The sequence below is a fragment of the Nyctibius grandis genome, chromosome 6, assembly GCF_013368605.1.
Source record: "Nyctibius grandis isolate bNycGra1 chromosome 6, bNycGra1.pri, whole genome shotgun sequence".
Taxonomy (NCBI): Eukaryota; Metazoa; Chordata; class Aves; order Nyctibiiformes; family Nyctibiidae; genus Nyctibius; species Nyctibius grandis.
The window spans coordinates 30,215,166-30,230,598 of NC_090663.1; the positions used below are offsets into that span (position 1 = coordinate 30,215,166).

General features: G+C 42.9%; 1 protein-coding gene across 1 annotated transcript in view; it reads left to right on the forward strand.

Moving 5' to 3' along the window:
• The first annotated feature begins 5,867 nt into the window (after positions 1-5,867).
• Positions 5,868-15,433, forward strand: part of GABRB1 (gamma-aminobutyric acid type A receptor subunit beta1) — a 141,886-nt gene continuing 132,320 nt past the window's right edge. The window contains exons 1-3 of the mRNA XM_068403349.1: positions 5,868-5,902; positions 5,994-6,085; positions 6,170-6,237. Of these exons, the coding sequence (XP_068259450.1) occupies positions 6,013-6,085; positions 6,170-6,237 (141 nt within the window). The 5' untranslated portion in view covers positions 5,868-5,902; positions 5,994-6,012. The remainder of the gene's footprint in view (positions 5,903-5,993; positions 6,086-6,169; positions 6,238-15,433) is intronic.

Below are 15,433 nucleotides of genomic sequence, written 5' to 3' on the forward strand. Positions count from 1 at the left end.
GGAACTGTATAAAAGGAAGTACCTGAAATACCTTTTAACAGGAACCATAACCATATCACACTTCATACGTCTCTGTTCTTTCAATATTTCCTTAAAACCACCCTCTGCAGTGCTGTCTACAACTGCTTCCTTTTTTCAGTGACACTATAGACCACTGGCTACTTGTAGTTCATACACCCATTGAGGCCATTAAACTATGCAAATGCATACAGACTAACTGCTGCCTTCACCTTCTTCATGTCTGCCTCAACACTTGTTGAATGTCTTCCTAACTTATCCTGGATGGTTTGCTCTCTGAAGCTGGGGTTGTCTTTTTTGATAATCTCTACAGCATCTGGCAGAAAGACCTTTATCTTCAGCCTCTACTACTTCTCTTGAGCTGGCATCAGAGGGAGAAGGAGCTTGTGAGACTCCCACACCTGGGATGAAGGACTCTGAAAGTCAGCAGAGTTGTTTCCCACAGGTAGCAAGGAGGGAGGCAAAGAAAATGTACTGCCAGGGGGGTTTCTGTCATTAGGTATGCAGTGCTGGGCTCGCGTGCCTCAAGAGGAAGCACGTTCTGTAATGTTCAGAAAGGATGGTGGATGAGTGGTGTAGACACAAAGCTGGGAGATCTAAGAAGGGATTTCACATGAGTGTTACAATGTTTATCTGACGTGATTAAAGACTCACTAAATTATTCTGGCTGTAGATATTATAGGACAAAAAGAATCCTATAGGTCTTACTATATATTCTCTTTTCACTTTGATTATTAAAGGTGAATAACTTCAATTCACAATTTTGATATTTACCATTAATTCTTTAAAAGAACTGTCCAAAGTGTTTCACAGGCTCTTAAAAGAAAGTGGAACCTGCACTAAGAAGATCTGAATTGACCTTTACAGCATATAAAAACACAGATAAAAATGGGGCACAAAGAGGCCATGAGTTTTGAGCTGTACCTTTTTTATTACCTGAGGGAAGGGCGAGGGTGTGGAGGCTTACTGAGAGACCCAAAGGAAAGCAAAATTGCTGGGAGGGTGAGGTGCTCTCCTCAGTGTGGGGCAGCATCGCACCATCTACAGATCCCAGCATAAAGCGCAAGTTCAGTGCATCACTCCGCAGGTCTTCTCGATCGCTTGCGCAGCTTTCCCGCTGCACTGAAATCCCCAAAGCACACTAAAAGTACCTCCAGCTTGCCATTTTCTGCCATCCGAAGACTGCACACAAGCTGCATTTGACTCAAGGGATTATTGTAGGTATAAAATTACAACAGCATTATCACTAAGCAGATGAAATATGTGACCTATTTCATTACCTGCCTCTTTTCTCTAAGTATAAATATTAACAGGGTTTGTTTTTCACCTGCAGATGTAGTCATTTCAGAGTTCCTAGGTTTCATTTCATAGTTTTCAAATACAACCATTTAGCTTAATTTTTACAAATTTGAAAATTTGATCTAAAATTTTGAATATACCTTATCAGTATAGTTACTGCAAAATGTCACCTGCTCAGTGCCAAGTAAGAAAAAATGTATATCCATCCTGTTTCTCATTTTTCTTTTACCTGGGGTGTACGCAGTCCAACAAGCCACACAGCCAAGCATTCAGTAAGGCACAGATGTCTGACAATGAATAATCCAAACATTCTGAGCTCAGTTTCCCATTCCATTTTCTGGGCACGCTGGTACACTGTAATGCAATTTTGCTAATTAATGATGCTGCTTTCACACTTAACACCAGTCCTGCTTCTGGACTGTGGCTGGTGTACCTGTTCCCACAATAGTTCTCCCCACTGACTGGAGAACTGCAAGTCCAGCTGGACACTTATATTACTCGTATCCTGGGTCTGCAAGTCTCTATTTCCAGTTATTCAAACCAGTCAGTATTATCAATATTAGCATTTTCAGTCGTCACCACCATATACAAAGTGCACAGTGTGAGGCACGCAGCTCCCCTTCTCTGTTTTGAGCAGAATCACAAAGACACACCTTCCCTCATTCTACATTTAAGAAGGCACAAAGTATCTCTAGAGAGAGATGCATAGTCACCACTTGTGCAATCTTTTTTCCCCTAGTTTCATTAAAAGTTGTGGTCTTCCTTCCTATGATCTTACCCAGTGGGAAACAGGAAGAATTTTCCTTTTCTTCAGTGATCTTGCATTCTTTTTAAGTAGCCAACATTGTCTGAGCAGGACATTATCTTTGTATTGTGTGCCCTTTCTGCTTCCAAATGAAAATGAGCATTGCAAAAAAGATCTTTAATAAACTGGAAACATTTCTTTGTGTAAGAAAAGAGGTTCCCTCCTGAAAGTTTATGCATAATGAAGGTCAAAAATGACCATGCAATTGGCCCAGGATGGTTTTATGGATCATGCTTTGCGATTATATTATTTGTCTTGCTTCTAGTAAGCAATCGACATGCCTCAGAATATGAAAAAAAGTCATGGTTACTATGTTAGAACTACTGGATTTCAATTGTTTTAGTTTAGTAGTGTTTATATATGCTTAATCAAGATTAAATTATTCCCTACCCAAAAGGTCTGCCTTCACTAATGAAGCCCAGAAAATATTTTTTAAAAATTTTATTTACAAGGTGTATGTCTATCTCACAGACCCTATAAATACTAAATCCAGTGTGGAAATGAGTGGGAAAGGAATTTGGCATTATCATTAGCAATGGTTTAAAGAAAAGAGATTACTGAACAACAAATATGAGAAAATAACCATAAGAAAAGACTGTAAGAGCAGAAATTGAAGCCACCACAGAAGTCTGTTTTTCTTTAAAAATATTGCAAACTAGTGGCAAAACTCTCCAGACTAACCTCCTAGGGTTTTAGGCACTAAGCAGCCTGATTTCCAAAAGTGCAAAGCAGCACATCTACCTATGGGGCGCTCAGCAAATTCCGAGATGCCTAAAAGCCATGCTGGGGACCTGTCAGGTTTCACTCAGCCTGAGTGAGTGAGCAAACCACTGGAGTGGATGGAAGGACACACTGCTGTATTTTGAATCAAGCTTACTGACTGCAGAAGAAGCTGCAGTTTGTAAGCCACATCCGTAAATCAGACCAGCAGATGTTTCGTCACCTTTAAAAGCTCTTAAACGTTCATGAACAATAGTGATAATATCTTGGCTTTGAAATTTAGCCTCCTTGCCATGGTCACTCATGTTGGACACCACCTGTTCTTTGTAAAAGGCACTGTTAAAGAGCTGCCTAAAGCAAGAATTATGTCACAAGGAGTATTTTTATCAAAATTACAAGAAGCTGCTTCTGCACTGGCAGCGTGGAAAAGCATGCTGTATTTTCCTAGAACTAGATATTCTGCAAAGAAGGCAGAACTTCAATATTCCTTAAACTTCTGATAAAACTATTGAGTTACAGTTGGTAACACCTGGGGCAGTGGAAGTCCTGCTGTTAATAATTTACCTATATCAGTCCTGGAAGCAATGGAAGACAGGTCCCAGTCATGTTGCCATCACCCACCCCACGGGGCAAAAAGGATCCTTCTCACCACCCCTGCTGTGGCAGTGTCATGCCATGTGGCTCCTCCTTTGTGTGGTTATTAAAAGTACCATATCAACCTCTTTGTTCCCAAGCCCCAACTACTGAGAGGTCTTTTCAGTATTGTCTCCACACAGCGGGATATTTGCAGTTGCTTCAAGATGCCAGTTTAGAGCCCAGATGTCCCCAGTGATCAAGCTGAACAAAATGGAGTTGAATTTCCATAGCGTGCCACCTCTGGGAAACACTCAACAGCTCAGTAGTCTTATTTTTGGGATGCTCAGTGAAGGAAGCTCAATGCTGGTCTGCAGAAGCCAGGACAGCTCAGCTGGGAGAGCTCTCAGAGGAATCGCCTTGCCGAGAAGAACATCCTCACCCTCCCTGGAAATACACTTGTTGGGCTGAGGCATCCCTAACGGCAGGAGACCTGCAGGGCATGCTTAGCTCACACCTTTTCCAACCAGACGATAAGCTCCAGAAATGCACCTAAAACATTTCAACCACTAATGGGCATTCAGTCCAGTGACCGGACTACAGCTAGTCCAAACTAAAGCTGCCCTGAAATGTACAGAGAATGAAGAATTCATATAGAATAAACGCCTGCACTTCTGCCTTAAGACGGATTTTGGCAAGCCATAGAGAGCAGTGGTCTCCCTTTCATAGAGACATATCTGACTTTCACGTGGCTTTTAACAAAGCTAAAATTATCTACAGGATATAATGCTGCACACCACCAAGAAGTAAAACAGGAGTCTATCACCCCATGGAAAATCCTAATCCAGTGCTTCAACTGGGTAACTTTATTATGGCTATGTTTCATACAACTCTGAACAAAAAGATACCTTTTTGGTAGACTTCTATGGGCAAGAATTTTTTTAAAAGTGCTATACCCAAGCCACACCAATTATAACTGAACACTACTAAAATGTGTTACTAATCATTATTAGTAAATTTTGAAAGCTCTTTCCAAACAGCAATGCTAAAGTACTGTTGAGTTGAGCTGGGATATCACATTTTTCAGAAAAAAAAAAGACTAAAATAAGAGGAAAACAAAGGTATTTTCAGTGTATAAGTCCTCAAAGCCAACTGAAAATATTTATTAGACTGTAAAAAAATACTAATAAAATAATAATTTTCATAAACTTGTATTGTCAAGGTTACAAGAAGCAGCTGTGAGGGTGAGAGGCTCTTGTAATCTCTCAGGAAGTGCGTCGTGCTCCTTCTCCAAGAGTGACAGATTTGCACAGAAACATACATAGTTAAAATATCCAAAATTATCATTACAATTCGTGTCACAAACTATGTACTTCAATATTCCGGCATTTTTCAAATATCGTGGCATATTTCAACCACAAAAACATCACCAAAAGTCCGACTTTTCTCAGAGGTAAGTCTGCGTGACACTGTAGGAGCCTCAAAAATATCAAGTACGTATCCCAAGGTCATGGCACGCAGGATTGTATAGCGCACAGATGAGGGGGCTGAAGTTGAAAGGGATAAATGTTATCTGTGCTGAATTGCTGTGCAGGGAAACAGCAGCACTGGCAAAGTCATAAATTGCTCACAGGGCTCTGATTAGTCAGTGTGTAATATTGCTCATAAGAGGTCAGGCTACGCTAGAGCACCAATTCATAGACTCTTTAAAAAAAAATCCCCTTCTAAATGCAAGATCAATTACTTTGGCTGAAAAATAGCAACTAGAAATCTGTTGCGATCTCCTGCATATGCCACAGCGGTACTTCTGGGACAGCTCCAGCGACAAACCCGCTCGAGGAGCAGCGCGATGGATGGATGCGGGGTTAAGCCTTCACAGCTGGATAAAGTACAATTTGCACCAACACGCGCAATTTCTTTCGAATTCGCCAGTTCCCTTTTACGTTATCATTAAACATCAGAGCCCGCCAGTGTGAATTTTCACAGAGAAGTGCCCTCGGCAATTATTTATTTTCTCTCGCCGAGCACTTCGCGCCCCAGCGGGGCCGGACGCACCCGGCCGTGGCGGCCCCTCACGGCAGCCCGGGGTCTCTCGGTCCCGCCCTGCCCAGCCATCCGCTCGGCTTCGCTGCCCGCTGCGGCAGGGACATCCCGCCGCCGGCACCTGTTGCCGCGCCACCTTCCTCAGCCCCACGGCGGCGGGCCGGGGTCCAGGCCGGTGCGGTCGGGGCGGGTCGGGTCGGAGGAGGTCCCCGCACACGGGCCGTCGCGTGCAGCCGTGCTCCCCGGCGGCCGCGGCGCCCCGCTCCGCGCATGCGCGGTGCTGTGGAGAATTGTTGCTCCGCTCCGCACCAAGTTGCAGTCCGCGGCTCGTCCCCCGCGAGGCGGCGGCACGGCCGGCATGAGGGGGGCGGTGGCGGCGAGGCGGGACGGCCCGCGAGCCCTGTCGCTGCCGCTGGTCCTGGCCGTGGCGTGCGTGGCGCGCAGGTGAGCGCCGCCGGTCCGTGCCGCGCCGCGGAGGGGCTCGGGCGTGGGGCCGCGCGGCTGCCTCGCTAACCCGCTGTGCTCCTTCCCGCAGCGCCGACGGGCCCAGCAACATGTCCTATGTGAAGGAGACAGTGGACAGGCTGCTACAGGGCTACGACATCCGCCTCCGGCCCGACTTCGGAGGTGAGGCGCCCGCGCTCCCCCGACCCGCGCCCCGGCCCCCCGGGCGCCCCTCGCCGGCTAACGCCGCCTCCGCTCCCCCCGCAGGTCCGCCCGTGGATGTGGGCATGCGGATAGAGATCGCCAGCATCGACGTGGTCTCAGAAGTCAACATGGTGAGTGACCGCCGGGCCGGGCCGGGCTGGGCTGGAGGGCGCTGCCGCCGGCTCCCCGCCGCGCCCGGGCAGAGTGGTGGAGCCCCCCGCGGCACTGCACCGCCCGCCCGCCGCCGGCCCAGCAGGTGCGGAGGCAGCCAGGGCCCCGGCGGGGCGAGCTCGTCCCCGCCGGCAGCACAAGCCCGTCGGGGACGGGCTGTAACCCGCCGGCTGCAGAGGGGGCTAACGCCCGAGCGAGAGCAAGTACCATAAAATAGCCAAGTACATCGCAGTTGCTAGGAAAAGTTACTTGCGTTGTTGAGATAACGTTTGCATGCTTGAAGCGAGACTCCAGAAGTGCTCCCTGCCTTGATCAAAATCCCTGCTACAGGTTTGAGGTTCTGGGCTCTTCTTGCGCTGGTTTGCCCTTTGCGTAGTCAACAGCTGTCTTCGGAAATGTTGGAGTTCTTGAGCTGTAGCAGCAGGTGGGCAGGTGTGCGTTTTTTCATGTTAAATGATTTGAAGACTTCACAACCACTGCACTTTGCAAGCTAGTGGCATTGAGTAAAAGGTGCGAAAAGAAAATGGAGTTTCTAGAAAATGCTCGCTCTCTTGTAGAAGGAAAAAAACCCCAACATTGCAGATCAAGTACATAAGTATATTGCTTATCCAGCTATCAAAATCAGAAGTGTCTCCTAGCTACAGGTGTGAAACATACTGCATTTGATTTCAGTTCTGCTGCTGGAAGGAATGCTAATAGACACGCAGGCTTAAAGAGCAAAAATGTGTCTGTATAGTGCTTGCCTCATTTGACAGCCTTTTCCCAGAAGAAAATGAAAAATCGGTTACAAGTTTGAACATTTTACAAAAATCATGTTGGATTAGTATGCACAGTGGGCATTTTGCTCTCACTCTCTTTTTTTTATGTTTGGTCTCATATGAAAATCTAAGATGCTTTCTTTCCATAGGGGATCACTTATTTTGTTAAAAGAAGCTAGAAACCTTACATTTCCATCCTGATCAGCAGTTTATTTCACTCAAAAAAATGTGATATTTGCCCATCCGAAGTAATTTACCCAAGGGATTTTTTCCTTGGTATGTTAGTTAATATTTATCATTAAAACAGTATCTTCAAAGATTATTTTCATGCTCATGTTTATTTTTTTCTGTTGTTTGTTACATACACACAGTTCCTGTTTGCGTGTAACTGTTACATTTGCTTATGAATATGCTTGGCAGAATGGGGAGGAAAGGAGATTTGTCACATTGCGTGTAGCATACCGGGCTCTGCAGAGTGCTAAAACCACATAAAGACGAGGCAAAGAAAACAGAACATAGAGGTTATCAAAGTAGACAAAGAACAAATCTACTTCAGCTCCAAACTGTTTTCTTCCACCCTGAAATGGGATTGCCACTTCTACAAAGCAGTACTCCCTGGGAAAGCCAAACGCAGCAAACACCATCACCAGAATACCTGCTCTGAAAGGTCCAGATCTTACTTTGTAAAGCCTCGACACCTGAAATACTGTTAATTTGGAGGGGAGTGGATGTGATGGTTTCCAGTGGCAATGCCATGGGGCATTAATTGCATTGCACCATCTCACAGCATTTCTGCTTAGCTTTGGTGGATCCAACATGCAATTCCCTCCTCCATTGCAACCCTTGCACAGCCCCTGGGAAACTGTAATTTGAACTTTTGTTTTTTAATTAAAGAAAGTTACATGCTAGATGGATTCTTTAACTAATCTCCATGTGCTAGGGGGGCAGCTCAACCAAGACTGGTCAAAAAAGTAAGAAGATGTTTTCATTTCAGAAAATGCCACATCTCTCACAGTGGAAGGAAGCACCTGTTCCCAGGCATAGCCAATAGCCCATTCCTGAAGGCAAAATATGGAAAAAACAGTCTCCATTCTGAATCAGTCTGAAAGGGGCTTTCCCATGTCACAAGTGCTTACCTGTATATATCCGTGTCTAGAGTGTTCGTTGTTGCAAGGTCTTTATTGTGTTGCTAGAGACTGTTACATAGTCTTTTGGACAATGATGAATAATTTCATCCATCATTGCAGAAATGAGGGGATCGATATCTGAGCTTAAAAAAAATTTTTCTTCCTAGTAAAGTAATGCTTTATTCTAGTACTTTTTCTGAGAATCACAGCCTTGAAATGCTTAATGTTGCAGCAACCTGTGAATCATTCAGCTTCTCTCCTTTCATTTTAAACTGTTGTCTTGTAGATTATTTTTTTGTTTGTTTGGTAAGAGCTACCATTCTGTGGCTTCAGAGCCAGAAATGTTTACCAGAAGATGCTAGTTTATAGGTCCTGTTGTCTGTAGGGCAGTTCTGTTGCTGAAGGAAGCTGGTAACGTGAGCAGAGAGAGCAACACCCTCATCGTGTGAGCTCCTTTTGGCAAGAGAGTCTGGTTGGACTCCACAAGAGCTCTGTTAAGTCTGTCTCACCCTAGCGGTAATGGGGGGAGTTGTCTCATCCCTTGGCTGTCCTCAGGCACATGAAACCTTATTTCCAGAATGGCAGAGGCAGCTATTCCAAATCCTGGTACCCATAGGCAGGGTTAAATTTTATTCCAGTCTCAGTGCTTAAATAAGAGTAAAAATTTTTTAAAAATATATGTTTATCTCTAGGCTGTGAAGGAGGTGTACCCGTTTGGTGCATTAGCTTAGAGTTTGTTCTGTCTGTAGACTGTCTACCAGGTCAGCAGGCTGATCTGTATGTCGGAGTAAATCCAGTCTTCAGGAAAATGTTGAAATACAGACAACAGAACTATCGTGAATTCTGTGAACACCATCAGTAATAACTAGCTGCTCAAGCAGCTTGTCTAGTTGTAGTGGCTTCTTCAAATATACTCAACTATTGTGAAATAGTTAATGAATTGAGACTTGCACAGCCTTGAAGTCAACCTTTCTGTTATTTCCCCTGAGTGTTTGGTCCTCATCTGTTCAGCTCTTTAAACTGCATTGTTTTATAGCTGCTTGGTAGTTCAATAATACTGTAGTGAACTGCCATAGCAACTTTTACAGAAGGATTAATTGAAGCACTCGTTCTCGTGACTCTCCCTTTTGGCATCAGATATGTTGTCATACATTGATTTTTGCAGGTAATATGCTGAAGAGCTTGTCGTACATCAAACAAGCAAAAGTAGAATATAAAAGTCCTAATGACTGCCTGGTTCTAACCATACTTTCTCCCTAATATACCATGAGATAAGTTTCAATCTCTTTCCATCAGATTTTCACATCCTTACTACAGTAACTGTAGGTACAAGGTACCCTTCCGAAGGTACAAGTGACCCTTCACTTTGTCTCAGGTAATGACTGTTCAGCTAAGTTTCATCCATGATAGAGTTCCTTTAGAAGCATATCCGTTGTTTATAAGAAGATTAACTTTTCATTAAGAACCATACTACGACTAAATCCATTAAGTTGCTGTGTCGTAAATTGTCTGGTTTACTCTGGTACCTTTACATGGTTAACAGAAGGTGCTGCTTGTACGTCAAGAATAAATGGATAGCATGATTCATGGTAACTACCTTCAAGCTTCAGAGGAAACAAACAAATAGCATATTGCTGTATCTACTAGGAAACAGTCAAGAAGCAGCTGGACTGTAAAAATGCAGTACATGACATAATTTTCTCTAAAATGTATTTCCTACTGAGCAGGTGGTGAAACCTTTATAATAGGGAAAAGGAAGCTGTACACATTCTAAAGTTTTGAAAACCACTGTACGTGATAAAGAACCTTTTATAGAGCAGTTAAAAGAAACACCAAAAAAAAAAAGCCCATTACTTTATATTTGGGAACACTGTTTCTGACCTACCATACTGATTTTATACTGACGGTGAAGATTTGGTTTGTATGATAGGAGACTCAAGGTTTTGTGTCCTAGCAAAAAGAAGTTAAAGAAAACATGGAAAGAATGTTTCAGCATTCTTAGAGAAGTATAATTCTTTAGCTTCTCTACACACAAAGTCACTTTTACTCAAGGCTCTCGTATTTATCTGACCTCCCAAATAAGCCACAAATCTTGCAGAGAAGCAGGATCTCATCTGTTGCCTGTTGCTCAAAAGTCATTACCTGGTTCACAAGATTTATCCTTAAGTAGTCTGTCTTTTATGCTGTCAACATCCCAACCTGTTGAGTAGTGTTTTGTTTTTTTTTTTTCCCCGAAAGAATTTAATTCAGTTTAAACTACTCATTTTTTATGTCCTTTTGGGAAAACTGATAAATAAGCCAGCTGCATAGATTTTTTTTTCATCCATTTCACATGATACCACCCTCTTATATTCCATCTCAATCCTTCTAGCCTGTGTGATTGTACATAAGAAATTAGACGTAGAGACAGCCATTATCTTCTGGTGCATCTTTGACACCATGGCTTATGCTGAATGATGAAGTCATGGGTTAGCAGCACAGAGTAGACCTGCACGTCATGTTTGATCCCTCACACTGTCATGACTGCAGATTGTCATTGATGTGGAGGATGAAGTGTCTCCCACAGTACTTAAATCTCCGCTGCCCATGTTGTCAGACATCCTTTACTACTACACTTAGCTTTCCCTGGAAGCAATACAGTATTTCTCTTTTTTTTCTTGCTTTAAGGCTGCTACCAGGCCTACCACTGAAACACTAGCTTGCATTAGAAATTGAATCGAAGAGAAATGCATTTTCTGATGTACTAGAAGTTTACAGATATATTACTTCAGAGGCTTGTAAGCAGGTCTCTATCTGAAGGCTCAGCTATGCTGGTTAGTTCTATCTTTGTTCAGTTTAGGTAGTGAACAGTTTTGCAACTGTGGAAAAATGAAGAACAAACTTTATGTTCTCCCCTCACATCATCTCTAGAAAGAATCTTGATCTTCAGAGTCTGTCTTTCCGGGATCTTGATGCTTTTTCTGTTTGAACTTTCACAGAGTCATTTCCCATATAATAGTGTTAATGTATTTTACTTCTTTTGGGATCTGCACAGGTTTGCTGTGTTCGCTGTTTATCGCCTGCTGATCACCTCCACAGACTACCTGCTGAATTTCCTTCAAAAAATGACAGAAATCAACAGACTATGTTCCAGACTTTGAACCAGTCTTGGTTCTGAACATCAGAACCAAGCCAAATGAATAAGCAGTGTTTGTCTGAGCAAATATCACTCTGCAGGTTGAAACAGAGGATTAGAATTTTGTTCAGTTGTATGAACAGCAGTACAGAAGGACATCTGCATCCAGAGCTGCATGAACAGGAGCACAGCCAGTAGGTTGAGGGAACTGATTATCTCTACTTAGGACTCGCTAGACCACATCTGGGTACTGCATCCAGTTTTGGGCTCCCCTTCAGCCAACACAAGAAAGATGCTGAACAGAAGAAAGAAGTAGTTAAGTGGAGAGCCACCAAGCTGATCATGGCTGGAGCACTTCCTCTGTGAGGAGAGGCTCTGGGACCAGGGTTTCCTCAGCCTGGAAGGAGGTGGCTTCAAAGGCAACTTCCCAGGACCTGTGAAAAGGTTAGGGAGAAAATGGAACTAGGCTCTTCACAGAGGAACACGGTGGGAGGACAAGAGATGACAGACATGAAGGGAAATGAAGTTCAGGCAGGAAGAGGAGTTTTTACCCTTTGAGGACAGTCCGGGAGACAGGATGCCCAGGGAGGTTGTACAGTCTCCATCCTTGGTGGTCTGCAAGACCTGACTGGATCAAGCTGTGAGCAACCTGGTCTGACTTCCTAGCTGAATTTTTCTATTTTATAAGATAATAATTGGTTAACACATTCAGGAGGCAGAACTCCCCTTAACATTAATAAATATGCAGCAGTAGTCAGCTATGCCTAATTTCAAGAGTTCTGGGACAATCACACAAGATGAACTTGACTCTCTCTCCCTCTCCCCGCCCTCCAAGTTTTCAAAGTTGCCTGTAAATCCAAGGCAGGGATATAGATGCCTCCAGGGCCTAGAAGAATAGAAGGACTTTCCCTTGCTTTCAGGCTGATGCCAGCCCAGGTCAGTGTGGCATCCTACACTGGTAGGTGTTTAGTCAAGAGAATCCAAATCTGTGGGTTTAAACACTCAGGCTGGGTAAGGTTTAGAACCAAGGCACTGAAAGTTTGTCCATTAATTTTGGCAAGCCAGTGCTCATGCATTGGACCCCAGCTTTAGGAACGGTAAGAGAGACTTTCATGTATGGGTGCAGGCTATCTTAAGGTACTTTTTGCAGGCTGAGAGAGGCTTAAGTTGTGTTCATAGACATAGCTAGAGTTTCACGCATCATCTTGTTCTTTCTCCCTGACTGGATTAAGTATCTGAGAATTCAGGATGGTGGTTGTTGTGAATCTCAATGTAGGAAACAAACTCTACACCAGGGAATCAAATTGACATTATGAACCCCATCTCATACCTCCTTGCATCACAGCAGCCAAATCTCATTTTTTGTAATCTTAAGTCTGGTTCCTAGAGAACTAAAAAGTCAAACTCCTTCGGCTCAGCCAGTGAGACAGCAGAAGTGATCAGGGTAGTCAAAATGATAATAAATGCAGATCATTGGTCTAAATATATTTGCCTGAAGATGTTCATACAGATTAAACTAATTTTTAAAAAATACATTAAACTCAATAATTATTAATGAAAATTTGCTTAGCTGTAGTGCAGAAGAAGAAAGGAGAAGTACTTTTCTATTAATATAGCAACTCTCTTGAAGAGCATGAAGGACATGCAAAAGCACTTTAAATGAATATTAATAAGAATGTTCAGCAACTGATTTTATTTTTTCCAGCAAATATGGAAAAACTAATCAAGTAATAATACATAAAGGTCAGATCATTTCATCACTGTCTATTCCAAACAGGAGTAATTATTAAAGAGCGAAACATGAAATGAATGTAGAAACAGGCAGCTTGAGGTTAAATGACTAGGTCACTGTTATTGGATATTTTGTTGGGTTATTTTTCATTTGACTACATGAATAAGTGGTTCTTCAACAAAATTAACAAGTAGGCCAAAAAGGATAAAGCAATAACTTAAATGTTGTTTCATATGATCCAGAAAGTGGATATATCTTAATTTTTCAAAAGTTAAACTAACCTGAGACCAGCTGCAGGGTTGATAGAAGCTGTATTCGGAATTTTCTTTTTAGCCTGACCTGCATAATACTTCCCTGATTTCAAAGTTTAAACAAACCAGCTATGAACGCCCTTCATAGAAAAGATGTGATTCTTTTATCTATTGTTAAACTCACGGTTTCCCACAAGGGCAACTCCCCTGACTCCTTCAATTGTTTCTCTTTCTAGCCGCTGCAGGTGGCTGACCCTCACTTTCCAGCTTTTCTCAAGAGCTGATAAGCTCAGTTCTGACCTGTATACTTGATCTTTTAGCCCAGATTTCACACCTGACACCACAGGGCATCCTGGCACATGTGTAATCCAGCCAGATAATATAACCTGTGCAGAGTTTACATTTCTGAAGATAAGAAATAAAGCAGTCATGCTTCCCATTCGTTTAAAACATTCCAGGAATACAACAGAATAGCACAAGATAGCAAAGGACAGAAAATTACTAGTCAGTTGAATTTTTAACATAATGTTTTTGATAAGCTGCTTCTTACCTTCTTGTTTCTCCTGAGCATGGAGTCAAAAAAAAGTGCCAAAACAACTGCAAGTCTGAAATATGATGGTATTACTGTGATGAACTGTCAAAAACCTCTTCCACTGGAGTGAGCAAGTGACCACCTGTAAAGGAAAGGACCACGTGTTTTCTTAATCACGCCCTAAAACACTTCTCCAGCCAGGTCTGGTTCCTGAAATCCAGGGTTAATCGTATCACAGTAGTGAGCCGTGCTGCATATGAAATGAGAGGGGAGACACCCTCCCTGTTTGTTGGAAGCTTTAGCACCCAGTTTGAGGTGTCCAGGATTTCACTAAATAAGGGGTATACCTGCAGTGAGATACGCCTTGCAGTTATGTGGATGAGAAAATCCAAGGTTTTCCCTAGCACTGCTTGTTCTGTGCACCCACATCAAACAGCATGGCTGTGCTGTGACCACTGGAGGCTTCCAGCTTGCTGCTGTTAGCGTGCACAAACCCCACAGTTCAGTGGCACAAACCTTTTGAAACATTCAGGGGCCCAAATGATTCTTTAATAATGGAACAGTCAATGATTCACACAAAAGACCCATTCCCCAAAACTGACCACTTTCTAAGAAGATAAAAATAAATCCATAAAATTAAATTTTAAGTTCTTCCAGGAAGCTGAAAGATGTTTCTTTCCTTGTGTGTATGTAGGAGAGGGCAGGGGCTTAATTAAAAGCTTGTGTTTTCATTTTCCCCCATTGCATTGCCTTTTTAATTCTGATTCTGGAAAAGGAGAGAATATCAGAATCTTCCAAACAAAGCATTTTTCTTCATAAGGAGATTTAAGGGATACATTTCAAGTGTCTGCAAAACTTAGTGTGTTTTTTTTAATCAGCTTTACTTTGTACTCTGTTTCATGAGAAGTATTCCTTAACTCCTCTAGGCTATATTCATAAATTCTTTACCAACTGCAGTTCAGTACAGACCTGGAGCTGACGCTGCGTAACCAAGAGAGGGAACGGTCACACCACCAGTTTGTCCTGAGGTGGGAAAAGATCCCAGCCTCAGGGGAGGAACAGTAACATGCTCCAAAGCTAGCACCACAAAGACTTGTTCCTGTTCACAGGATGCCAAGTACTCTGGGACAACAGCTGAAACTGTTAAGTCAAACCCAGAGGTGGCTGTCATTCAGAAGTATCTCCAGCTGATGTGTTTTGTTGATCACTGTATTCCAAACAGCAGCTGCCTGGAAGAGTCCTCTGGGGTGTCTTTCATCCACCTAAGTGTGCTGTATTTTAAAGCATCAGTAAAGCCTGAAAACAAAATCTATAAGGGCTTCTAGCAGGTGATGAAAGAGTCAAAGATGGCTACCAGAAAGATTTTACACTTTAATGGTCTTTGAGACTTCTTTTTTTCTTCCAGAAAAAGAATTCAGGATCTCAAGGCATGCATTTCCATGCTTGTAGAATTCCTCTTCCCTCACATACAGTACCACCTGTAACTCTGGCAGTGCTCCAGAAAGCATATTAAAATGAAATCATTTCCACCACAAAGGCTAAACTACTGCAAATATGTTCACAAGGAAATCAGTAGTAACAGTCACTGAATAATCTAGCAGAATAACACCAGATAATGCAGTTTGTTTGATTCTTTAAGGA